General features: G+C 41.1%; 1 protein-coding gene across 4 annotated transcripts; it reads left to right on the forward strand.

The window, feature by feature from the left end:
* The first annotated feature begins 918 nt into the window (after nucleotides 1–918).
* SRSF11 (serine and arginine rich splicing factor 11) lies at nucleotides 919–23,851 on the forward strand. 4 transcript variants are annotated; one of them, XM_075508985.1, is made up of 13 exons: nucleotides 919–1,066; nucleotides 1,205–1,354; nucleotides 7,727–7,860; nucleotides 11,849–11,958; nucleotides 13,991–14,083; nucleotides 16,160–16,209; nucleotides 17,747–17,874; nucleotides 18,865–18,946; nucleotides 20,119–20,250; nucleotides 20,789–20,878; nucleotides 21,515–21,610; nucleotides 22,260–22,398; nucleotides 22,507–23,851. In XM_075508985.1, exons 2-13 carry the CDS (start codon nucleotides 1,227–1,229, stop codon nucleotides 22,702–22,704), a joined length of 1,380 nt encoding a protein of 459 aa, XP_075365100.1. In that variant the 5' UTR covers nucleotides 919–1,066; nucleotides 1,205–1,226; the 3' UTR covers nucleotides 22,705–23,851. The 4 variants fall into 4 exon arrangements, with proteins under 4 accessions (XP_075365100.1, XP_075365101.1, XP_075365103.1 ...); XM_075508986.1 differs by lacking the exon at nucleotides 919–1,066 and having other exon boundaries at nucleotides 1,073–1,354; nucleotides 22,510–23,851; XM_075508988.1 differs by lacking the exons at nucleotides 919–1,066; nucleotides 1,205–1,354; nucleotides 7,727–7,860 and adding an exon at nucleotides 10,221–11,552.
* The last annotated feature ends 2,896 nt before the right edge of the window (nucleotides 23,852–26,747 follow it).

The following is a 26,747-nucleotide window of genomic DNA, read 5'->3' on the forward strand; positions in this document are numbered from 1 at the left end:
CTCTCTTTGGGAGTTGCCAGGCAGCACTCCCTAAGAAAATGCTGGGTATTTCAACTGAGTATTAAAAACAAACAGTGCTGGAAATCGCAGAGTTTTGTATGAAGTCTTCAAGTTAAGTTAAGTTTGTGTTTGTTCCCAGAAGAGGAAATACACTTGGAAGGGCAGGAGTGAAGCAAGCTGAAGCTGGTTCCTAACAGGCAGAAATCCTAACAATGGACAGGAAGGGCTTGGGGGAGGGCTGAACTTCCTGGAATGATTAATATTCGTTGCTTGAAAATCTCTTTTATGGATTTCAAAAATAACCAATTGCTTTATTTACAATCTGATGCCAGGAGCGATAGAGCAGAAAATGTACAGAGCACTCAAAGTACATTCATCTCAGTGAACTCAGGCAACAAAATACCTATTCCACTCATCTCTACATGAATACAATTAACTCACATACCACTCGACCTAGCCTGTTTAAAATGCGGCAATTTTAAGCTTACAGCTGTAAAGGAGAAAGCAACATTAAAAAGCCCATCTGGAACACCGCGGGCAGGCTGCTGTTAGCAACGCGCCAGCCCAGCTGGAGCTGAGGCCTCTGAGACCCACCCGTCCCTCTAAAGGCTGACCAGAAGTACTCTGCAACCCCAGCCGCCATTGGGATGAGCCCTCGTGCCACCGGCACAAAGGGCAGCTTAGGCTCAGTCCTCTCTGTCAGCCTTACAGTCCCTGAGGCGACAGGCAAGCCGCGCACGGCAGCATGCGCAGCCACCTCACGCCTCTCCCGCCAGCCGCCCCCCCTGCGCATGGGCGGCGCGTCCCGCGCGCACGGAGCGGGTAGCACGCGTGCGCGGAGGCGGAGCCGTTTCCCCCTCCCCCCCCCGCGGGCGTTGGGGCCTGGCTGCGCACGCGCCGTCCCCGCGCGGTCCCGAGAGAGGCCGGGGACACGCGCATGCGCAGCCGCGGCCGCTCGGTGCGGGCCCCGGGCTGTGAGCCTGCGTGGGTCCGCGCGCCGCGCGCAGTGCGCCTGCGCGGGGGGCGGCGGCGGGGGATTGTGGGATACTGCGGCCCAGGCAGGCTGGTGAGGCGGGCGGCGGTTTGTGCGCGGCGGCTGGGCCGGGCCGGGCCGGAGGCGGCGGCGGCAGGAGGCGCAGCGAGGAGCTGCAGCGAGGAGCTGCTCGGGCCTAACGCGCTCTTCCTCTCCCCGATGTGTTTGTAGCAGCGGAGCGGGCGGCAGCGCAATGGCTTCAAGCAGCGGCACCGACGTGATCCAGGTCACTAACGTCTCCCCCAGCGCCAGCTCCGAGCAGATGCGGACGCTCTTCGGCTTCCTCGGAAAGATCGAGGAGCTGCGCCTCTTCCCCCCCGAGTGAGTGGCGGCCCTCTCCTCTCATCTCCCCTCCCCTCCCCCGCCCCGCCAGGAGCGGGCCCTTCCTCCGCCTCTCCGCGGCCCGGCCGCCGCCTCCGCCTTCCCTTCCCCTCCCCCAGCGCAGGCCAGCGGCCCGCCTCCTGCCTCCATGGCGGCCGCCAGCGGGCTGCCGCCGCGGCGAGACTGCCAGGCCTCGGCCTGCCCCCGCCTCCGGCTCGGCGCTGAGTCGCTGAGAAGCTCGCCCGATCCTGAGGCGGCGAGGTCCCCGCTAGCCCGCATCGGTCAGCGCCATGCGGGTGTGCAGGGGGAATCTCAGCGATTCGAGTCGGAGCGAGGTGCTCTCTGTGCCTCTGCAGCCTTCTTTCCTCTCGGATAGAGTTGCTGCAAGAGTTTACGTGCTTATTACAATTGTAGTTATTCACGTAATTACGTTACGCACATATGTGGGGGGAAGACAGCAATTTACGGCATGCAATTACACGCGGGATTCCTCCTGTCAAATGCACGTTTTTCTCTAGGAGCTCTTTGCTCAGGGCTGTCTAGCTAACCTCTGCTGACTGGTTAACCTCCAGAGCCGTAGGCAGGTTATGGACAGTTGGCCATAAAACTAAAATTTTGATATAAATATGCATCCTTTGCGAAGAATTCCGTGCAAAATGGGCAGGTAGTCACTAATATACAAATAATACACATTTATTATGTTAGTTAGGCGATAACATTTATTTTGGCCATGTCAGTTTGATTTGTTTTACGGAAGGTAATGCCATATGTTGAGCTTTTGTGTATGTATTATGTAAGTAAAAAGGTTTCTTTTTGCCGTGATGAATGAGGGTTGTTTGGTTGGAGAAAAACAAGAATGTGGTCAATTATTTTTAATACCCAAGACTATTTTTTTATTTTAGAAAAAAAAAAAAGCTATCACAAAGCATTCTTTTTTTTCATCATTCGTTCTTCAATCCCTGCTAGCACAAAACCAGGAAAATTCCCCCGTCCTGCTAGCTGGTTATATGTGCAAATCCAGAAACAGTATTCCTGGTATTCTTGCAGTTTCTTACTTTGGGTTGGATTTTGGCAAGTTCATGTTGGAAATTGAAGCATAGAAGGAAATGGAATTGAGTGACAGTTCCAGACATGAGAGTTGTGTTGTTAATAGCAGGGATAACTATACTTAAATGGTAGAACCGTTAATGCTTGGCAGCCAGCAAAGTAACTCACCTTTGAAGAGGTGCACTTATTTGATGTACTGCTCTGTGTTTAATATTTTGTCCAATTTTTAAGGTAGTTCATTATAGCTGAATTCTGTTTCTGAAACTTTTGTAGTTTTAGATACATATTAAAAGATTACTTTTGTGGTATCGGAATGAAGTACTCTACAAAAAATCCCCAAATCCAAAGCCCAGCCCAGCAACTCCTTTTACCATACCCCAGACTGTCTATACGTTTGTAATTTGGCTCATTTGCGCAAATGTGGAGTGAAATACTGGCCCCACGGGACCGTGCTCAGTACAGACGTTGGATCTGTCTCAGGGCTGTGTGCTGGAGAGAAGTCTGTGGTGGGTATGTTGTAGAGCTGGGCTATGGGAAGAAAAGAGATGGCTTCAGGGAGATCTGCCTTGTACCCTGGTGTCAGTAATGTTTGATACTAGTTAGATACGAGTAGGTACCCTTATTTAGGGTGAACTTACTGGTTTGTGTCCTGGCGTAAGTCTGTTTCTGCAAAGAGGCTGGGCTCCCGCATTTGACTGCTGACTTCTGCCTCCTTTGTTCTGGCACTGGTGTTCTTGTCACTTCAGCTGGGTCATTTCATTGGTTTAGAAAAATACCGAGTTGACTGCCTTTACAGCTGTGGCGGTGAAGGCTATGCGCCGAGGGAGAAGAGGCAACAGGATGCAAATAACTCAGTAACCCAGGTGCCAGATGTCTCCAATTGGATCACCAAAAATTAAAACATTTGGCCTAAATTTCTTTGGTATTTCAAAGCCCCAAATGAAAAAGGAGGATAATACTTCGTCATCTTGTAGGGATATTATGAAGATTTCTTAGTATTTATGAAAAAGTTATAACTATAGAAAAGCCACTGAAGAAATTAATAAGGAACAGGAAATATAGTGTAACTAAATAAGCCTTGTGTAGAAGACGTAGAAAATACTGAATAGCTGTTGAAGTGAACGTTATCATATATCTTTGTTATAGAATGTATATCTTGGTGGAAAAATAGCATTTTTGAAAACTGTATGTAAAAGTTGTACAGTTGATACTAGACCAGGCACTTTTTTGGACTGGGTTTAATTTTTAACCTTACTATTTTGAGGCGGTTTTGTGTCATTTCCTTTGTGTTGCTGTCTATACAGGGATGCCAAGGGCTCTGGCACCTCTAGACCTGCTGCGGGTCTCCACTGGGGTGCTCAGGGATCTAATCTCAGGATGCTTTAGAGTCTCCAATTTCATTTCGCACCAGAGAGGGGTGTATTTCTAGTAGTGGCAGTTTTTTTTATCCATTTCTTCTAAAGCCTTTTCTGTTCCTTCTCCTTTAAACTTCAGGTCCTGACTTTTCCCTGCCCATGGTGTTCATTTTTTGGGCAGTACAGGACATAAATTAGAATCTTTAAATTCTCTCCATAATCTGAATCTCTTTATGTCCCAGATTATACTAGGATTCTTTCTTGCATATAGTATTTCCGAGTAACCAGTCCCATTTCCATTGCTCTACCTCCGTATTTGATCTTTCTCTTGGTCACTCTGATTCTGGTGTCCCTTGTAGAAGTTCCTTATTCTCCCAGGCTTCCAGATCAGATATAACTTCCTGAGCTTCTCTATGTTTCTGTTTCTCTCTCTCTCTCCCCCCCCCCCCCCCCCCCCATCCATCTCCTTATCCCAGTTTATTTAATCAGCTATTACACGTTTTATGTATACCTCAGATTCATATTCCATCTTTAATCCACAACCAGCTCTGTGACTTCTTCCATTTTGCCTCCCCAAACCCTTTCTTCCTTCTTTCTTCTGCTTTTCCCCAAGGCCGTTGCCTCGTTCTTGTCTGTATTGTATTCCACATAGCTTCATCCTGCATGGTAGGCAAAACCGAAAAGTGGAGGGGCAAAACCAAAAAGTGGAGGGAATGGATTTCTGAGTGCTGGTTTTTTCTTTTTTTTTTTTCTTTTTTAAAAAGGTGTGTGTTTATGCAGACACACACACACACATATATATGTATAAAAAAGCTGATTTCAGCATATTCTGTTTAGCATATGAAAACTGCCTTTCCATCAAAACTTAAGTTTCTGTTCTGAAACTTGGACATAAAAGGTCTTATGCCACTGGTGTTTGATAAACCAATGTGTTCTCTGGTCTTGCTCTTTAGATATGAATGACCCAGTCAACTTTTTATGGACAGAGAATTTTACCAAGAAAAAAGCAAGAAAAATGGAAATGATGGAAAATACAGTCTACAGAGTTAAAGCTGGATAAAATTAGGAGCATACTTAATGATAATTTCGTATGTTGGATGGCATAGTAATTGGGAAGATCTTTTGCCTTATCTAATAACTGCCGATGAGAGCTATACAAGGGGTCTATCAGAATACTGGCGTTACTTGCAATTGCCACTGGTAGTTGGTCTGCTGAGAAAAGGATGACGACTTCTGTTTCAAAGCGAAGCACATGGGTTGGTTCTTTTTTGGGGGTGGGTTGGCTTGTTTGTTTTTTAGTTTGTTGGGTTGTTTTTTTTTTTTTACTGTGTTTCTTCCCACCCAATGAACATGGTAATGTTGAAAACCATCTCTTGCACAGACAGTCTGTTCACTCCAGCCTGATTCTAGCCTGACTTTACATCAGTAATAATGCCAGTAATAATGTTTATGTAAGTGGCAGAAATATTGCTTAAAAAAATCAGATTTAATATTCAAGATGCTGGTTGCAATATGAGGGAACTTTGGTGGAGTGAGTAGTTAGAGGTTACAATGCGAAGGTTGGATTTCCCTGTTTATCTGCTGTACTTCAGAATGGGTACATTGTTCACACACCAGCCGCAGTAAATCATCGTGTGTCTCAGCAGTCATTGGCATGATGTCTGAGAGAGAATTACTGAATTTTTCGATCTGTGGTGAATTAGAATAATGATGGCCTTTTTTTGGTAACCGTTGAGTACATCCTGTTCTTGAGAAATTTTGCTCAGCCACAGCTTGGATTTTAGAGTGACTGGAGATACGATTTTAAAAACTAAATACACTGATTATATTAAATGTCAGGCTGCATAAGCATAGCCTTACATACGCTCAGCTGTTTTCGTAGATTCAGCTAGCTGTACAGTTTAGTACGTAGTGGTACTCACGTATATAAACAGTATCGACTCTGCTTCACGTTCCCATGTTATCACAGACATTTTAAGAATGTTTGAAAATATTGTACTGCATTTATGTAATGAATTGTTATTTTTTTATAACTTAGATTAGTATACCGTTCTTCAAAATTTTACTACTGTGATTTTGTTAAACACTGTCTGCTAATGCTTCTTTGGTTTTTATGTTTTTATGCAAATAGTTAAGAAAAGGCACCATTTTGGCAAGCTGCTGTGTATTTGTAGATACAAAAGAGCTAATAGTTTCAATTTTTCTGTCTCTGTGCCATTTATCACTACGATGTTACTTTCCAATTTGTTAAATCTGCAAGATGTTGTATGAAGTGGATGTTTCTAATGTTAATATTTTAAACGCTGCAATACGCTGGCTTCAGTCTAGTTTTTAACATCAGGTTAAATTTAAAATATATTAGAGTGTGATCTGATAGACATTTAGGGCAGCTCTGGAGTTTGCGTAACTTGCATGTTGGGCTGAGCCTGTGCTCAGCGGTGGCGAAGGTTAGATAGCTTTTGGCATTTGCTCTAACAGAAATAGATCTTGGATGTCTTTGTTGTTGATGTCGAAGTCATTCTCCTTTCTCCTGAATTCTGACAACTCTCTCTGCGCTTTCAGTGCTTAAAGATTTGATCAACATTCTTCAACCCAGATAAAATTGTTTTGGCAGTGGGATGCATTTTGAAGAGCTAGCCTTATAGCTGTTTCTGGGAATCTAGTTAGTAAAGGTAGATCTTTGTCATGAAGAATTAATGACGTTTTTTCAGAGCTACCTCTTTAGGCTAATTTGTACCTCTGGTAGTTGATGGCAGAACTGAACAGCAAATGTACCCTGGCCTTGTTTAGGAACTAAGGTTTTAGGACTCGCTACTACATTCAGTACTTGCCCTGCACCTTCTGGAGGCAGCTTTTAACTCTTCTGCTGGACAGCTGTGTCTGCATAACGATTTTTCTTGCTGTGTTTTAGTTTGTACATCAGATTAAAGCAAAATCTGCACCATTTTCAGGATATATGGACTTTTGAAACCCATTCTGGACCTTTACCAAGTTGAGTCTGCCTCTGGTTTTTGGGGGTTTGGTTTGGTTTTGTTTCAGAGAAGGGGATAGGGGCACAGTTGTATGCCCTACAATTCTTTTCTATGGTAGGAAGTAGATATTTCTTTTTTTTTCCAAGTGACTCAAAACTTCTGCATTCTCTTTTGGATTTTCCATGTCTGGGACTTTTTATGCAGCTCTGCTGACAGATGCTCATTTTGAGCTGTGGAGCAGGTACAGACCTATCTTGGAAAGAGGTCTATGTTTACTGATCGGTTGTTTAGGAACTTTTCACCCCTTAGTGAGGATTCAACTGTAGTGTTGCCTACCTGAGCTGCTTGAATTTCTGTGTGTTTAGTGCTTTTACTGCTGAATGATAGATGCATGTTTAGTAGTGTACATCCCTTCAGAATGAGCTTGAGAGTTTCTGTGTGTGTGAGAAGAAGCATGATGAAGTGTGGTCTAGAAGCTTTTATGAAATTGTGTTGATAAGTAAAATCATAGTGGTCTTTTAATCATTGCCCTCTTCATTTTGCAATTTACCTTAAGTCATTTGGGGCCTAAAGTAGAGAGCGTACAACTGCTGGTTTTGTTAACTTATGTGGTATACGTAGTAGGTAACTTTTTATCTTTCTTGAGCAAAGCTTTTCTTCCTCTCTTTCCCTTCTCACAGACAGGTCATGAAGACTAATTTGCATTTAGGTGACTGGTCATAGATATATTGTGCATAATAGAATTAATGTCCAGTTGCATATGAGGCAGTGAAACTGTTTCTGCAATTTTACGGTGAATTGGCTTCATTCAGTGTCATTTTGTATCTGTGGCCACGCAGAATGATGTTTGATACAAAACCTGAAATGGTGTTCTTGCATAGAGAAGTCATGGTCCCTGTGGCTTCCTGGCTCGGTGAAAGTGGGGAGACAATAGAAGTTACAGGTTTCATACTGTCAGACTTGCTCCCATCTAAGTAATTTATTTCTTTCTTTTTCAGTGATTCTCCTTTGCCTGTTTCATCGCGTGTCTGTTTTGTAAAGTTCCATGATCCCGACTCGGCAGTTGTGGCCCAGCATCTGACAAACACTGTATTCGTTGACAGAGCGTTGATAGTCGTACCATATGCAGAAGGTTTGTGAATTGTTTAATGGCCTATGAAGCCACCATATGTTGGCATTTTATTCCAGTATAGTTCACAAAAATGAGGATTAGTAAAATGTCAAACATAAGATATTAACATTTGGAAACCCTTGGTATATTGCCATTGGCCCATGGATTAAAGAATTTTTTAATCTAGTGACACTGAATGAAAGTGGAAAGTTTACCTCTTACTGGTTTTGTGTGCCTTTAAGTTTAGAATATTAACATTTTAGGCAGAATTATTTGCAGATTTTGCTCTTTATCAGTCTCAATGAGATATTTTCATAAACAGACTTAGGCAAACCGGTCAACGTTTTAAGGAAATTTTGCCTTAATAATTGTTTGCCACTTTCACATAGGCAGAAATCTCTTCACGAGAATGGTTTCTCCCTCCCTGAGAGTGCACGGGAGAGTAGATGAACATTTCGTTGAGATATGCTGCCACTGCATTTAGTTGGGAACGTCCCCGAAAAGGCACTCACTCTCACTGTGAAGTCCAGTATACCAAGGGTTTGAATAATTATGGTTTAATTTGAAAGTGAGATCTTCCAAGAGGTGCCAAATGGGCACTGGTACTAGTTTTTTATTCCAAGTTTTCTTGTTCATCCTTGATATATTTATAGAATTTCACTAAATAATAAACTCTTCTCTCTGTTATTTGTGTGTGTGATTTTTGTAGTGGAGAAGGCAAATGCAAAGCCCTTCCAGATGACTGAAAAACAGTGGGTCCTCTGCAGCTACAGGGGATTCTAGACATTAACTAAAGGCCAGCAAGCACTCAAGTCCCCAAGTGTTTTCCTGGTGTAACCACTTGTTAACTACATTTTCTCTTCTTCTTTTTATTTTTACATTTTAGGGTGTTACAGTAATTTGAAAGGCAATGAGCAGGGTTTTTGGAACTTACCTTAAAAACAAAGTGCTGAGAAGACACCTCTTCTTACAGAAGTCTTATAAAACTCTTCTAGACTTGCTTTAGAAGTAATTGATTTCCATTGTACTGTTTCTTGATTTACTTCTGAAATAATGGATTTTCCCAGATCGCTTGAATTCAATAAAATCTCTGAAGATTAAGTCATACTACAGTAATAAATTTGGTACATGGCCTGGGTTCAGACCTATAATCAAGACATTGTAATGCTGTAGGCTGTCTTTTGAGGCCTGGGGAGCTGTCTTATCTTTGTATTCCTTAAACTTAAAAGATATGAAAACTTAATTTCTGGAACGTAGGAATCTGCAGCATGACCTTTGATTGAGACGTGCTGCTTTTTGAGAGCGCAGAACACATTCTGAAATTGCCATCGAGCTACTGCTTCTGCTTTCGCTAGTTTAGGTATAATAGCATAGTTGAAAGGCATCTTGTCCTCGTCTTTGTATAAAAGCATGGTACAGCAACAGTCCATCCGAGTTAGTACTGAAATGTTCTCCAAGGCCCATGGTGAAGAATGTTAGTGTTTAACTTCTCCAGTAAGGATAAAAACATTTTTCTCTTTGTCAGTCTGACTTTGTCCATTGTGCTTGATGGTGGATAAATCTGGCACATAGAGAAATCTGCCCAGTAGTTTTGGTTCAGATTGTGTAAAGAAAATACAATTAATAAAGTAGAACATTTTAATGGGCCTGTTTAAATCAAGGCGTCCTCATGGGCTGTTTCTTGTGGTGTTCTAGTCGTTCAGAATGTTGATGTTTTTGGCATAATGATGTGGCGTATCACAAGAGATACATTCAGCCAATAAAGTTATGCCCCTGGGTTTTGTAATCCTATGCTTTTGTCCCTGTACTGGAGTATAGTTTTCCCTGCAAATGCATACTGCCAGGGTCCTAGTCAACAAGCTATTTAAGCACGATACAGCAAGATTCTTAAAACCATAGTGAAATTGCTTGTGTGCTTAAAGCCAGGCATATGCTTAACTACTGTGCTGAACTGGGCCCTTTTATCTTTTATTTTCTATTGTGATAATTCTGTATTGATATTGCCTGTCACTAAAGTAAATGTTTATTATCTGTTTAGTGCAATAATTATCCCCTATATCACAAGCGCACTCCCGTTTTAGCATACACAGACATTTTGGTGTTGGCTGTTGCTTTGTGTTATAGAACTATACACAAAGTCTACGGTAAGGTTTAGTATTTGTAATTTTCACTGTGATATTCCTAGATTTGGAAGGAACTCTAAGATTAAAGATGGCTGGGGGGGGTATTTAGGTTCTTTGGTTAATGTTTGTTTCTTTTGTCTGTTTCTTTTTCTTTCATTTCTACACATTCATGCAGTATTTCATGGTTCTAACAAAGCAGCAGTAAAAAAAGCTCTTGAAGCATGAAAATTAACTGGTGAGGGGCCTCATTGCTTTTTTTAAAATTGTAGTTTATTTATTTCTAAATACTTTTTTAAAAAACAATTAGAGGATCAGATGCATGATTTTTTTTAATGGATGCAGATCTTCTATGAGGTGTCTCAAGATAAGTCTGAGGATTTGTATTTAGATGCCAGAAATGTTGTAGTTGCACTAATTTGAAATGTTTAGATATAATTTATAAATATCCTCTGAGACATAATTTTGCATGCAAAATTACCCCATAATCTCTCTGTAGGTATGTTAATATATTTATGCATTAATGCCCTTTATCTAAATGACCTTTTTCCCCCCTCTCCCTCCATAACTTTTGGTATCTAAATTGATGACAGCTCAATGACACAAGCAAGATAACAGTGCTGTGTATTATACATTTGTTTATATTATCGGCACTTCTCAGTATAGGTGGAAGGAACCATTACCTTTATTTAACAGTGGTTTTTCTTTTTTGTTGTTGTGTTTTACAGTTCTTTTCCCTGGTTCAGCCTGAACTATATACCAGGCCCTGCTGAAAATACCACCCAACAGTTTTCTTCTGCAGCTTATCCAGTTTCTCTTAAGTGCCCTGTACATATTGTATGTTTTATGATGAGATGCAGTTTCTTAATGTGTATTACAGAAACACTACTGGTATTTGCAAATATATAGTAAAATTGTTTTATTGAACTCTCATTTTGGGGGCTTGGGCACATTAACAAATTAATCCATCTGTATAGGGCTTTTGCTGTTGGATAGAATAAAAATACCTACATAATTACTTGTTTCATAGTAGGACCCTTAAAATTATATGTGCAGAGCAGGCAGTAAAGACACTTGTCTTAGTTGGCTGCAAGATTTTGGGCCAGAAGTTTCCTCTGAAATGGCAGTATGTAGCAGCATTCTTGGTACAATAAGCATGGCACATATTGGAACAAATGCATTTTACTGCACAGGTAAGGAATGTGCCACAATATACTGTATGTATGCACCCATCCACCCACAGACACACATACACAGCGTGTCTTTGAAGATCTGCAGAGACTTTCATTTTCATTTGACAAGTCAGCAAAAGCCCTACGCTTGATTCAACAAAAAATATTTCCATACCTTCTCTTAAGTTTTACAAAATTTATATGGTAGGTGTAAAAGAAAACATAGTGAACTGTACCATATTATTAACCCCTAAATCAAACTTTTTTTGTCTTGTGTATCTTGATTTTTCTGTGTGCTTTATAGTGAAGCAGCCGACACGAGTCGTTGTTCATAAAACAGCTTTTGAAAGTTGAGAGCACACCCCTGGAGAACCGACTGTGCTTGCTTACGTTTGGTTCATGACTTAAAAATCGAGTACAGGTGATGAAATCTTGGCAGTGTTAACAAAAAAGTAGTGTGTATTGTGCTATTTTTTTGCTCTAGAAACTTAACCATTTGTAGAGAAAAAGGAACAGTCAAATTTTCACACATTGAAGTTTCATTCTGACAAAAAAATTAATGATAAATATTAATAGCCATCAAGCTTTGTATTTTAGCCAACATAAGTACTTTCAACAAACTCAGGTGGTGTATCAGGGAGACATTTTCTGGGTGTATTTGTGTATTTTCTGCCTTTGAAATGGAATGCATTCTAATGCAAGGCTATTTCTCTGCAGGAGTTATTCCTGATGAGACTAAGGCTTTGTCTCTCTTGGCACCAGCCAATGCTGTGGCAGGTCTGCTGCCTGGAGGTGGACTCCTGCCTACTCCCAACCCACTTTCTCAGGTAGGCTCTCTGGTTAGACTGAAGTCAAGGGAAACGTTTAGATGTATTCTGTTAGATTCTAACTTTCTGTTGGTTTTTTCAGGACAAATAGGCGGATGTGCTAATGCTGATTCCTAGAATGTTTTAGTTTATATACCTTGATGGATTGTTACAGCTATCTGAGATGAATTGTGGCAAAATGGTGATAAGCTGCTAGATGGGATACTTGTATTTCCCTAACATGATGCGTCTGGTATCTCAGTGGCCCTGTGTTTATATCTCTCTCTCATCCCTCTCATCCATTGTACGCTTACGGACAGATTTGACAAGTGGTAGAGATCTCGTAGATTTTAAATTTGTGAAATTCAAGGAGTTGGCATGTTATGGAGATACCTTCCGTTAATACTGCAATGGAGGGGAAAAAATTGTAGCCTGTATTTGCTCGTTATCTAAATACACAAGAATTTGTGTGGAAGGTGAACAGTAAGAATAATACATTGTAGAAAAAATTTCAGTCAAAGCACGTATCTTATTAGAGAACAGAGAACCAAAGTACAAGAGGAAAATTAATAAGAATAAAGCTTCATTAATTCTGCAGTTCTCAAATCTACTTCTTCAGCTTGCGCTTAGCTCTTCTTTGTGTAGCTTCCATTATGATTTCTGATTGCATGAAAGATACGCTTGCCATTGAGTTGTTCAGAAGGTCTCTTTAACTGTATGTAGAGGGAAAAGTCTAAAGTTTAACTTTGAAACTCGAGGAAAGGGATGGAAGAAACAAATAGTGTCTTAAAGATTTCTTTCACCAAAAACTGTATGAACATAAATTCCTGAAAAAGGGTTGTTGAACCACCTTCATTTTAGTTCTGCCACTCTGAATCCCAGCCTGCTTCCAATCCACTTAATGGTAGAATCTATTTAACGCATCCATTTTATGGAAAATTGTGGTGCATGGTCACTTTTTTCAAACACATCTTGAAAGCTTGTTATGTAGCTCCTTTTGACTGTTACTGGGAGTTGGGCATCTAACTCGGTAAAAACAAATTAGAGCTGTAGCTTATGGTCACGAAACCAGTGTGTGGGAATGTGGCTTTTTCTTTTGAGACTGCAGGGAAAAGCCTGTACGGTTTCAAGAGATCAGCTAACTGAAAAACTCATCGTCAAAAAGTGGAAGGTTCTGCTCCCTTGCTCTTGACTACATGCTCTTGCTGCTGCTTTTATGCTGGCTCTGGAGCTCATCAGATCCTTTTGTGAACTGTTGTGTTAGCTTGATGCAGACAGCACAAAAATAAGTTCTCTGACGGCTCGGTGGGTTGAATTGGTTGACAAATGAGTCTCCAGTGCCAGAGCAGTCAGAAAGGAGGCGGTGAAAAGGAAGGAAGGGAGAGCAAGACCTCACAGCCACAGCACAGCGTTTGATTAACATAAGATCACATAGGTTTTAGCACAGTATGTGTTTTGTTTTAGTGTATGTTTTGATCATCTCACTTTAAATGGCAAAAAAAAGAGGTTCTTTTATGAGGCTTCTAGATTAATTTAAGGAATTCAGACCTGTGCCATCATCCTACTTCTTCTTCCAGTTTTAATCAAATTTGAGAAATTTGCGGAGATGTAATAATATTATATTGTCTTTTAACATAGAACATGTTAATTTCAATCCTAAATTGATTCAGATATGCAGTAGTTGGCTCAGAAACTTATAATGAGTTTTCACTTTAACACTGGAAAATAATTTCATTTTAAACTATTTCTTGAATGTAGTGGAATGCTTTATTTTTGCACTTCCCCCCCCCCCCCCCCGCCTGTTGGGATGCAGAGGAAACAGAATTTCATTTTAGAATATTTATAGGAAAAAAATCTTTCATATACAAAGTTTTGGAGTACTGGGATAAGGAAAACTGAAATACTCTCGCTGACCTTACTATAATGTTTCCTGGAGCTAGAAGCCTATGTAAAACCCAGTTCGAGTTTCCATGTGTCTAGTGCTTGGGAATCTTGATCTAGCAGCTTTTTATCAACTGAATATGGCTTTGTCTCACTGCTGTCTTTGTTACAGATTGGTGCTGTTCCTTTAGCTGCTTTAGGAGCTCCTGCTCTTGATCCTGCCCTAGCTGCTCTTGGGCTTCCTGGAGCAAACTTAAACTCTCAGGTATGTCATACACTCTAAAATTTTCTTTATTGTCCCTAGCACATACATAGTTTGACTAGCATACATGATGCTCTTGGTGTCCACCAGTATATTAAATAACAAGCTGAAGATCTGGAAATACTGTACTTGGGTTTGAAGAAGTGTTACAAAATACTACTTTTTATTAAAGGCTTGGCTCAATGTAGTCTGCACAGGCTGCTGGTTCTTTAAATATCTTAGAATTGTTATAAAATGCAGTCTTTGTTTCTTGGCATAGCAGGTTTATAGATGAACACTTTTCTTTTGCTACCCTCTTTTCTGTTTTAAAAGTAATTTTCATTTATATCAGTTTAACAGCCACCGTCTGAAAAATCCAGTGATTGATTTTTCTGAGCACCTGTTTGAATAAATAGTATCTGTAGGAGTACCAAATTAAATGCTGGAAGGACCTAAAAAATAATTTGGGACTAGTAATAAAATATTTCAAGTATGTGTCATTATCAAGCTATGAACCTGTCTTGTACTTACAGTAAAAAAAAATTGTTTGACTTTTTAATTTTTCTAGGTGTAGAAAATACTGAGGAGACTTTAAAAAGACTTTATGTACTAAGTAATAGCAAGTAGAATATTGAGTTAATATTTAAGATATAAGAACCAAATACTGTTGTTGTGGTTTAGCTTTAGTCGGCAACTAAGCACCACACAGCTGCTCGCGCACCCTCCCCCCCCCGTGGGATGGGGGGGAGAATCGAAACAGCAAAAGTAAGAAAACTCATGGGTTGTGATAAGAACAGTTTAATAATTGGGAAAAAGAGGGGGGGAAATATGTAAAATAATAATAATAAATTGTAACAAAAAGGAAAACAACAAAAGAGAGAGAGAGGAACAAAACCCAGGGTAAAAAAAAAAAACAAAAAAAAAACCAAGTGATGCAACTGCTCACCACCTGCCGACTGATGCCCAGCCCGTCCCTGAGCAGTGATCGCTGCCCCCCAGCCAACTCCCCCAGTTTCTATACTGGGCATGACGCCGTATGGTCTGGAATAGCCCTTTGGGCAGCGGGGGGCAGCTGTCCCGGCTGTGCCCCCTCCCAGCTCCTTGTGCGCCTGGCAGAGCATGGGGAGCTGAAAAGCCCTTGACCAGTGTAAGCACTGCTCAGCAACAACTAAACCATCGGTGTGCTACCAACATTATTCTAATCCTAAATCCAAAACACAGCACTGCACCTGCTATTAGGAAGAAAATTAACTCTGTCCCAGCCGAAACCAGGACAACTGTACAGAGAACATGTTTTACAGGTAGAAGAAGTAGTAATAATGTAATGCATTGCTAAGAAATCCATAAGCATTCTCTTTATGCATGCCATATGTAGTAACAAGCAAATAATGGTGACAATGAAATAACAAATGAAAAAAATAAGCATTGTAAATGCATATTAGAAAAATACAAATTTGGTATGACGAAGGATTGTGTCCTTTGTCCATTAAGCCAGCTGATTGTAGCAGGCTGTTTGGGTTCAGCACGTGGCTGCCTCTGTATAAAGAAAATTAGTGGAGGCTGAACATTTAGTTGTTAAGACACCACTGGTGTACAGGAAGTGACCAATTGTAATAATATCTGGATTTTTCTAAGAGCTGTAAAATATATTTTTTCATGGAATTTTTAGAGTAAAGAAGCTTTTGCTTAGTGTTCATAAATCGACATTGAGGACTTCCCATGGACAGGCAACTTAGTTCTTTAATGAGGTCTCTATTCTCTTGAAGTAACAGAGAAATAACCTGTAAATACCAGACGTGTATTTTTATTTTAAAGTGCTTTGATTCTGTCCAGGAAAGGACCTATGTATGGCTGCTGTGGGGAAAAAAAGTACCTAAGCACCACTGAAATGTGATGTTCACACCCTCACCACCATCCACAAAACAGAACAATATGCCTTTCTGTCTGTAACTTGTTTGGGGCACATTTTGTTTTGTTTTTTTTTCATCTGTAGAGACTTTGCTTCAGCCAGTGCTGAGGGTACATTCAAGGAAGATAATCTTCTTAAGCACACACATCTTCCAACGTGGTTTTAACTTTTTTTTTTTTTTCTTCTCACAGTCTCTTGCAGCAGATCAACTACTAAAACTTATGAGCACAGTGGATCCCAAGTAAGCATCAGTGTTTACAGATACTTGTATTGCAGTACACTTGATCTTGGGAATATCTGTTGTGATTCAGTATCCAGTCTTTGTCCTGCTGGATCTAATTAAGGTTGGAGAAAACGAGTGTCTTGGAGAACTTGTGCAGACTGTCTTTTCTGTGGTAGAGAGAAGAGGAGGAGGAAATGAAGATTATTCAGCCTTGCATCTACAGAATAACACCGATTAATCTCTGGGATTTCATTTTGCTAGATTCAGTTTTTCGTATGTCATTTTTGTCATTTCATAACGTAAAGGTGCAGCTACCACCTTACGTCCTGCAAAGTTGAAATGAAAGGGCTGTGCAAAGTTGAAATGAAAGGGCTGTGGTTGAGAATGAGCTGACAGCAGCTGTTGTAAAAGACAATAATAAAAGAGTCTACATATGTTAAGCTGTCAGAAGATAATGAAAGACAGCATGTCTTACTACTTGGTAGAAAAAGAGTGCAAATAACAATAAGCACAAGTATTTGCTAATTTTTATTTCAGTATTCAGTAAAAGGATAATTTTGTTCAAAATAGCATGGCATGGGGACAGCAAGTAGGGAAGGATTGTAGTGCTTAAGGTATTAGTGTGCTGTTAAGCTATTGGTTACATCGCAATAGGATGATGAAAGCATATGCCATTGAGAAAAAGCTATTAGACACATTTGTAGATGAAAAGTGTACTAAATGAAAAGAAACCACATCTGCCTCAAAGCCCTGGTACTGCAAATTGCAGGAAGCCTTGGAGAGAATTCTTTCAACTCTCAGCTTTAGGAAAGCATATCGGTGGGTGCTTGCCCTGCTGCTGTATTAGCTAAAGAGACTTCTGCAAACCCTGTTTGGCTGTTCCAGTGTTTTTAAATTGGCAGAGCCATCTGATCTATACCAGGGGATGAAGCTACATATGTGATCTATCTTGGTTTTTAATACTGTTCTGGCATATTATTCTCTATTTTAAATTGACATTTCTGTAAGCAGGGAACGTATAACTGATTGAACAAAATAGTTACCCAAGATAATGGGTTAGATAAACATCAGTCAGGTATATTGGGCGTACCTGATTGGCTTCAAAGCCACCGTGTAGAACACATCTTCTGAACTTTAAATTTCATTACATTTGTAGGCTTCTCAGTATGGCTTATAAAAATGGAAACCGACTTTCTACTGTATAATATGCTGTTTCCTGTGGAGTTGCTCTTTAAGTTGATGAGAATTGAAATTGTGTTGTACAAAAATGTTCTGAAAAGCGTCATCAGAAACATACCTGTGCAAGACTAGAAACTTAGCTGCTGTTTACAGTTCACTGGAATTCTAAGAGCCATGCTAGTATCTTGTGCCACTGTTTTCAGCACAGATATCGCATCTTAGACTTACTACGCTGCTATCTGAATGGTGACAAAACGCAGGCAGATTCTGATTCACTTAGATCAGTCACTTTGAATAGGCTGCAAACTGACAACGGAGCCATGTATTTCTTGGATTCATCAATACTGAATTGCTAAAATTCTTTTTTGTTTACCAGGTTGAACCATGTAGCTGCAGGTCTTGTTTCACCAAGTCTGAAATCAGATACCTCCAGTAAAGAAATAGAAGAAGCTATGAAAAGAGTACGAGAAGCACAGTCATTAATTTCTGCTGCTATAGAGCCAGGTAATTTTAAATCATAGAATACCCCATTCGATTCAAGATGGAGTTTTGACGTAGTATATGATAAAAGCTAATGGTCTGTAAAATATTGGCTTAATGCTTTCGTGTTCTGTAGTGACTTAATTTATAGTTGACAGGTTTTTAATTGTCCTACAGTGTGAATGCTGCATGTGTCCTGCAGAATGATGCAGGGAATTAATCATCTGTTGTTTTTTCCCAAAATTCACTTGATTTGAAGATTGCAAAATGCTTGAGCTTCCTGTGATTAAGGTTCATACTGCCATCTCTGAGATCTCATTGGAAACAGCAAGTGGCTTAACCACTTGACATCCTAGTGATGTTTGTTCTTGGGGATGATTTCCTTTCTTTTAATTCCTAATCTGTAAATAATTATTTCTTTTGTAGTTTATTTCAGTAGATTTTATTTTAGAATAAGATGCAGCAGTTCATCCACAAATGTCAGAATCACCAAATCTGAGAAGCAGTAACTTGGAACACTGAAAATACAGTTTTGCAGCCTCCTGATCATTTTCAGGAAAGAATAGAGCTCCTGTTCTTTTATTATACCAGAAACATGTGCTGATTGTTTTACTTGAGGCTTTTTGTGGGAAATTCAGAACAGTAATTCAAGAGATTCTTCAGCCCTTCACAGGATGGCAGAGATTCTGAGACTTTAACAAGACTTTCCATTGCCCTGCCACTGTCCTCTTTTAACCGACTTAAACATTTTCTGAATTTTGACTTCTCCAGTTCTGTATGAAACTTCGTTGGGTTTATGTCACATATATGTCTTTGTCATGTGTTCATTCTTTGTGTCATCTTTTGAGGAAAAGGATAAATAAGCCTTGATTCCAAATGTCAAAATATTCCTTAGGTTTTCTTTATCTTATTTATATCTATAGCATGAAGCTGAACTTCCTTTCCTTTATAAAGTCTTTTTGAATACTAAAATAACATTGGGTTTTTTACTATGCTTTTCCTTTTTAACTCCAGACAAAAAAGATGAAAAACGAAGGCATTCAAGGTCAAGGTCACGCTCAAGGAGGAGGAGGACACCTTCTTCATCTAGACACAGGTACTTAGCTTATTTGCTTTAAAAAAAAAAAAACCCACATAGCTGAAGCAATTCCTTCAAAAATACTTCTTGGAAGTGACACTTCACTCGTGGAGGCTGACAGATGGAAGAATGCAAATGGTCTGAAGAAAGCTGAGGCTGTGATGTGGCTAGACTGTATAGTGTGAGATGGAGGCCTACCTCTGGTTTTGTAGGAAGGGTGGGAGAGAGATGATAGCAAAAAAAATACCTCAAAAATACCTTAAACTACTGCAGGAAGAACTTCAGGACACCTAGTCCTAGCAGTGTTTGGGCTCTGATTTTACTTAACAATAAATTGCTTCTTGTATCAGATAAGAAACACCTTAGCGCAGAGCCTTGGTTTTACACAGCCCTCACTGCTGTGCACACCTAAGCCATTGTAGGCTGTCCATTTTACAATAGTTCCTTAAACCTCTGTTCGTTCTTCAGTCTCTTTCCAGCGTGCTCATGTGGTAATTATAATTTGTCTTAAAACCAAGCACTAGGAGGCTTCTCTGAGCGTTGTTATTAATGTACATAAATGTTTACCTGTTGGGCTGTTTGTTTCTAGTATGTGCAGTGAATTCAGCTTAGTGGAAGTATCTGGGATGAAAGTTTTTCCAGCATTTTCTAGGTTACGATTTACTTGGAGAACAGGTCTGTTCAGGTATCCTGACTAGAGCTCTTCGTACTGTCCTACCCAAACAGAAGGGCATGTGGCTCATTTATGCTGTTGCCTTGTCAGCTCCAATGAGGCAGTGCATGCCAGCAGTCTGTGCAAAGCCATTGTACTATCGCCTTCCCATTTGTACTTTTTAGCTATTTGCATACTCAGTAATTGGCTTGTATTTGGTTTAGCATTCTGAAAATCTCTGCACATTTCAACATGACTTACCAGTTTTCCTCTACAATGGGACTGATACTTTCTTACAAGGAGAGAAATAAGAGGGCTGATTGAAGCAGCATTGGACTTTGACATTTAGCATTTGTGCACTTCCTTTTTCCATTTCCTTGGTGGACTCAGTGCGACTGCTTTGCTGTTTTCTATAGTCTTTTTTTCTTTTTTTTATATCACTGTGCATTACAATACCATTAGCACTGAGCAGATGGATTCTGAATAGTATATCAAAATTTCATATATTTAACTCCCACGTACAATGTGTTACTCGTAGACGGTCAAGAAGCAGATCAAGGAGAAGGTCCCATTCAAAATCAAGAAGCAGGAGGCGATCTAAAAGTCCAAGGCGAAGAAGATCTCATTCCAGAGAGAGAAGCAGAAGGTCTAGGAGCACATCCAAAACCAGGTAATTGCTTCAGTAAATCCATTCTATTTGCTAGAAATTAAATTAATAAATTTTGGTGCTTAATGAAAAAAAACCAAACCACACACAAACAAAAAACCTAGGGCAAAATGAGCTAGTGGCTCTTTTTAAAGTCACAGTCTCAAAGTAACGTCTTACAGAATTATATTACGCTTGCCCTATATGTGTGCACAGTTAGTTACATAAAAACATGTAACAAGCTTTTCCTAAGAGTCAACAGATGCAGCAGGCGCTAGCCGAATCGCTCAGTAGCTGTCTCTGGAAAGCAGGAAATGTGAGCATCTAGACTTGCAGATTTTGTACACAGAAGCTATAAAAGAGCTGTTCTTTTATTTGCTGTAGATAATTGTAATCTTTGTTTCCCTTAATATAATGTGACTGGCTCCAGAAACACTGAACAGTATATGCTATCCAATGTAGTTATCATGTCTCCATTCGTTTTCCTATGGAGCAAAAGTAGTGAATGCTACTTGAATAGTTTGAAAATGACTTAAACTTAAAATCTGTATTTTACTAAAAGGGATAAAAAGAAGGAAGAGAAAGAAAAGAAACGTTCTAAAACTCCCCCCAAAAGCTACAGCACAACTAGACGATCAAGAAGCACAAGCAGGTACAGTAACATGAGTGTTTTCCTTGGTCTCCATTTCCAGCATGCTTTATCCACTTTAATAGAAAGAACATTTGTGTATGTGATGGGATGATGATTCTGTTACGGACATATCAGGCGTATGCACAACTGCATGTGTATTCTCTCTACCGATGTCTATAAGATGCCTTTTTTTTTCCCCCTGATGCTGTAATTTTCTGGAGGTATTGTTTGGGCTTACAATAGTTTCTACTTGCTCTATATCAAGGAGACTATGATGCTTTGAGGTCACCGTTAAACTCTTTCCTGATTTATGGAATAAATACATGCAAAATGCGAGCCGTTCTTTTTTAAAAAAACTTCCAAAATTAACTTGCAATATTGAAACAAAACAGTTTGTTCTTGTTTATTTGCAAAAAGAGTCAGTATCCCCAACACAGTCTAAGCTAGCAATTTGTTCATGAAGGTGGAGGTAGAACAGGAAACAACTTACTCTGCTGAGCAGCAACTGTGTGGGCTTTGCAGTACTGCTAATAGTAAATACCCGTTTTGAGTTACGCCTATTCACTGCCTTTTGAGCAGGGCTGGGTTTGGAGCCAGATGTGTATTTGTAGCTTAAAACAAAACAAAAAAAAAGACTTTGCTCTCTCTTTCCTGCAGAGAAAGACGACGTAGAAGAAGCAGGAGTGGAACACGGTCACCTAAAAAACCCAGGTCTCCTAAAAGGAAAATGTCCCGGTCCCCATCTCCAAGAAGGTCTGTAAGCCTCTTGGCTAAAAAAAAAACCTGGTGTCTGGGTAGGAAATTCCTGAGACGTGAACTGTAACAAGATCACAGCGGTGTTATTTTGAAGATGGTGTGTGTTTGGCTTGTCCCTTATACCTCTAGCCTGTAGGCTGATTTCTTGAGAGAGCAGATCTCTGCTGTCTGCTCCCGCTTTCATCATAATTTAATCGCCTTCAAGCATAGAGCTTCTCTGTTAGTGCCCAAGGACTCCAAACGTGAGGTATTCCAGGGGTGAGGAGTAGGAGACTCCCAGAGTTCCCGGCCCGTTTGGCTCTCTACAATAGGAGTCAACGGACTTTGGGGTGGGCCTGGGCGTTTTGTGACCCTCTCTCCCAAAGTGGGGAACTTGAGGTGCTCCTTCATGAAACGCTGTCATCTTGCTGTTCTCAACACGGTGTTTCTTAGACTTCGCTTTGTGGTGGTTGTGTGTGATCCAGAGCGAAGAAATCGGGATGTTTGGTTATTTTCTGAAATCGAATGGTGTGTCTTCGTTGCACGCTGCCATTTCTCCCTTTAGATTTGTAATGCCCTGTGGGTAACGGTCTGGATGTGGTCTGTGTTCTTGTTACGGAATGGTGTGATTGTGGTTTTCATTCTTCTACATGTTTTATCATTGTAGACATAAAAAGGAAAAAAAGAAGGATAAAGACAAGGAGAGAAGTAGAGATGAGAGGGAGCGGTCAACAAGCAAGAAAAAAAAAAGCAAAGACAAAGAGAAGGATCGAGAACGAAAATCCGAGAGTGATAAAGATGTGAAAGTATGTTTAAAAACCTGTTTAACTTCACTGCCTGTACTGTAGCATTAATCTTAAACCAACAGGGGCTTTGAAAGCAAGTTTTACTTTTTTTTTTTTATCTCGGCAAAGCAGGTCACAAGGGATTATGATGAAGAAGAACAAGGATATGACAGCGAGAAGGAGAAAAAGGAAGAAAAGAAAATGGCAGATTCTTCCTCCCCCAAAATAAAGGAGTCCGCCGCTGATAAAGGAGGCGGAGATTCAGCAAGGGAATCCAAAGTAAATGGGGATGATCATCACGAAGAGGACATGGATATGAGTGACTGAAGCTTGCCGTTGCAGTGAACACAGCTGCAGACGTGCATCAGTGTCATTCCTGTGTGATTCTTTTATGCTGTACTTGTTAATCCTAAATCTAGATGTATACAGCTCTAAGCGATACATGGTTTGTAAATCTCCTGATACTAACTCACATCAAAAGCTTTATAGAAAGGTAACCATTCTTGTTACGGCCGAAAGGGATTGCGTAGCCAAGCAATTTTTACTAACTTGGTGATGCTTCAAGCAACAGTAAAAAGCTGCATGCATCTACAGCAGGCATGGACTGTTTGTTGTATGATCTCCTTTAGTAAATCAGCTCACTTACGATAGTGTTTCTAGAATTTGATTCATTGCAGTAATAGAGCAGTATAGGGAACGCACTGGCTGCATGCTGACTGTGGCAGAAACATCCTCAATGTTCTAAAGTCCTACAACGTATGGTGGATCTACTTAAGGGTCTTAAGTGTGACTACACAAAAAAATTGACAATACATCTGAAAATCAGCATTCTAAGATAGGTAGTTTTTTGGGTTTGTTTTGTTTTTTGTTTTTGTTTTTAAGCCATGTGGCTGGGGTTGGTTTGGTTGGTTTTGTTTTTCCCGGTGGGTTTTGTTTGGCTTTGACAAAGTTAAAATGCACTAACCTTTTTGAGGGCTTTTTTTAATCTGTCAGTTCAAATCCGTCTCAGGTGAGTTGGAATGGTTCTTAGCTTTTCTTCTTGAGCCTTGGGGAGTGAGAATCTCTGCTTGATCAGTGCCCAGTGATTAAAGGTTGATTTGTGCAGTTTTCATAATCCGGGTCGTCTTATTTGTTAATGAGCTAAACACATTGCAAAAAGGTAGTGCATTTTAAAATTGACCTTCGTATGCTTTTAAAAGCAAGTCTACTTGATAATGTACTTTTTACTGGATCTCAAGTTGTATAAACTAATAAATTTGTGTTTACTGTCACTGCAGTAGTAATCTTATGCACACAGTGATTCCATGTTATATGCAAAGTAGTTAGGCAAGCTGTTTTCTTAGTTACAGAAGTTCAAGAGCTTTTACTTTTGTGCAGGTAAAAAGACAGAAGTAGGCTACAGTCTGTGCCATGTCGATGTACAGTTTCTGAAATTGTTTTACAAAACTTTGATAATAAAACCCTTAAACTTACACTCATGTTCCTAAAAAACTCTGCTGGTATTTATTTACACCACCGAATGTACGAAACCTTACCTCATTCGTTTAGAGTATACATTTTTCTTCATCTACCTGTTTTTAAAAGACAGTAACGACTCCACCTCATCAAAACCTGTAAGTGCAGTGACAAAGCCGATGCGCCTGCCGTTTTAGCTCTAGTTCAGTACGTTACGCTAAAGAAAGAATTATTTTACTGTTGGGGGAATGAAGGGAATGGGCTTAAATGGGAACCTAGAGGTATGATGGGACAAGTACTTTTTAAAAGAAGTATGTATTTGTAAAAACTTTTTTGTATTTTCATTGATATATGAACACTCGCCTCTTCAGGATGGTAGTGGGAGACTAGCAGAAACGGGAAGCAGCGAGTGCTTTGTGCGTGTGAAGTAGGCTGTCCGTGTCTGCTACAAACTTACTGGTTTCACTGGGTAAGTTTTGGAATGAAACTGTCAGAGGTGCTTGAGCTCCTCGAATCTGAGGAGTCAAACCACCTGCTTTTTAAACTGTCCTTTTGCCCCAGGCGAAGTGGAACTTGCCGTTTAGATACGCAGTGTCATTTTTAGAATTTGTAGAAATGTACATTTTTACCAACTGTTCCGAGTATTTTGTCAATAGAGAGAGGTGTCTGTCATACAACCAGTTCTAGGCTTTTATTTCGAGGGGAGAGAAAGTGATAGTTCTTGTAATGAAATAAAATAGACACGGATGAGGTGCATGATGTCTTCATAGATGTGCCTTTTTTGTTGTCATCAAGATATTTATATGTGAAGTACAAGAACATAAACCGATTTACAGTAATAAAGTCAACCTCCTTGATCCTTCGACCTTGTTGTTGTGAAAGTCATTCACACGCTGCAGCGAAGGACCAGGTCAGGGTATCGAGCTCAAGATGGCAGAGCAAGGGCTAGGTGTAATGAAATGATGTTTCTAGTTCACTCCGCTAAGGGTTGTGTGGTAGCTGTGCACCTCCGGCTGCCCAAGCCCAAACACAAACTGGAGAAACGTGCGTGGTTTTAGCCCGCGTTTGCTCGTGAGGCAGATGATCACCTTACCGAGCGTTGCTTTATTGCCTTGCAGGGTGAGCGCGTTGGCTGAGCCCGCAGGGCAGGGCCGGTAGCCCCCGCCACGCTCCCCGCCAGCAGCGTTGCAGACAAGCCACTGCCCTCCTGCATTGCTTGAACCTGTCCTTGAGCTTCCTCTCCCAGCTGTACGCATGCCACCTCGCAGAGTTGGAGCACTGAGCCGAAAGAACTTTGTTTTAGTAATTTGAAGTTGGTTTGCTAATTGTGACAGAGCAGAGGCTCGCCTGCCTCTTGAGGCGAGGCCTTCCAAGTCAATGTAATGCCTCTCGGCATTCCTGAAGTAGTTTGATCCTGATTGAGTAGCCGCTGCTCCTGGCCCCTGCCATTCCCACAGGTGGGTTTCACTGGCAGTGGTAACTTGCAGGAGTTTTTCCACTTTAAATTGGGCAGAGAACCAGGCAGCAAGGGCGGGATGTGTAGGCAGCACCCCGAGCACCGCTGGGCTGGGCACAGACACAAGGTGCACACAGCACCGTAAGCGAGTAGCCCGCTGACGGAACTGGCGGGCGAGGGGAAGCGGTTCCTTGCCTTTCTCCTGCTGTCTGCTGGGCAGCTGCAGCCATGGGTGGGCAACTGGTTTTGGAGCAAACCTGAAGCTGGTGGAGAACGCCAGCTGGGAACCACGGGTGAGTAATGCTCTTCTGGGGGTTGCAGCTGTTGGAGCCCGTGCTGTATCACAGGTTTCAGTAGCAAGTGTTTCTGCTACTGGAGTTCTTGAAACCCAAAAGGTTTTAATACCAAATAGAATTCACTTTTGCTTATGCATCAGCCTGACATTTGCTGTTCTCAGATCTTGGCATTTGCTCAGATCCCCAACGGTCCAGCTCTTCCACAGGCACATCAGCATGGGGGTGGCCAAAAGTGCATTTCCTCTGGGCTTGAGGAACGAGGCCTCTTTTCCTCTAAAAGGGAACTAAAACCAGCAGGAGTTATTTTGCTCCAACTGCTCAGGTACCCTGTCCGCATGCAGCTCATTCCACAGCATCTCTCTCATCTGGAATGAACGCACGTGACCTGTTACACCAGACCAAAGTACCGCAATCCAGATGGAAAGAGTTACATCCTGCTGTGGACGCTGGGGAAGCCCGCGTGGATGGCTTACCGTACGCCAAAGGAAGATGCCTTGCTCAGTCCTACCTTCACAGACTGGAGCTGGGAAGCCCCTAGCAGGCGTTGCCATGCTCCTTTTAGAAGCACTCCATCACAGACGAGCCAGGCTCCGGGCTGCCCTCCCTGTTTCACAGCGAGCTGTAGCAACAGAAAGGCCGCAGCTGCAGTTTACCGAAACCGTTGTTTCTAACTGGTAATGGCTTCAGCGCTTTCTGTAACTCGACATGAGTTCTCCTTACCCTTTATAAAGGTGAGATCTTAGAAGTTAGCAAAGCCTTAACTTCAGAGGGATGTCCTGAGCTCTGCTCTGCAAGCTCAACGTGTGATGCTTGCAGAAGGGCAATTCTGAGTTTAAAAAAAAAAAAAAAAAAAAAAACATAAAAACCCCAAAAAGCTTTCTACAAGGCAAAATGAAACTTCAAAGTTGCAGGTTTGGCTCTCCATCCACACAGTTCTTCTGACAGACTACCCTTATGACCAGTTGTCACATCTTGTTATTTGAAGGAGTGCCTTTCTGGGTTTAGAAGATAAAACTTCCATAATTACTGAACGCGGTTCAGCAAACTCCAAAGGTCTCCTTCCCTCCCTCCCTCCCTCCCTCCCTCCCTCCCTCCCTCCCTCCCTCCCAGGCAGCTATTTCTAAACTTCTGCCTCCTCAGCTCTCAGTAAGTGCCAGAAACTG

Source organism: Mycteria americana, chromosome 7, assembly GCF_035582795.1.
Source record: "Mycteria americana isolate JAX WOST 10 ecotype Jacksonville Zoo and Gardens chromosome 7, USCA_MyAme_1.0, whole genome shotgun sequence".
Classification (NCBI taxonomy): domain Eukaryota; kingdom Metazoa; phylum Chordata; class Aves; order Ciconiiformes; family Ciconiidae; genus Mycteria; species Mycteria americana.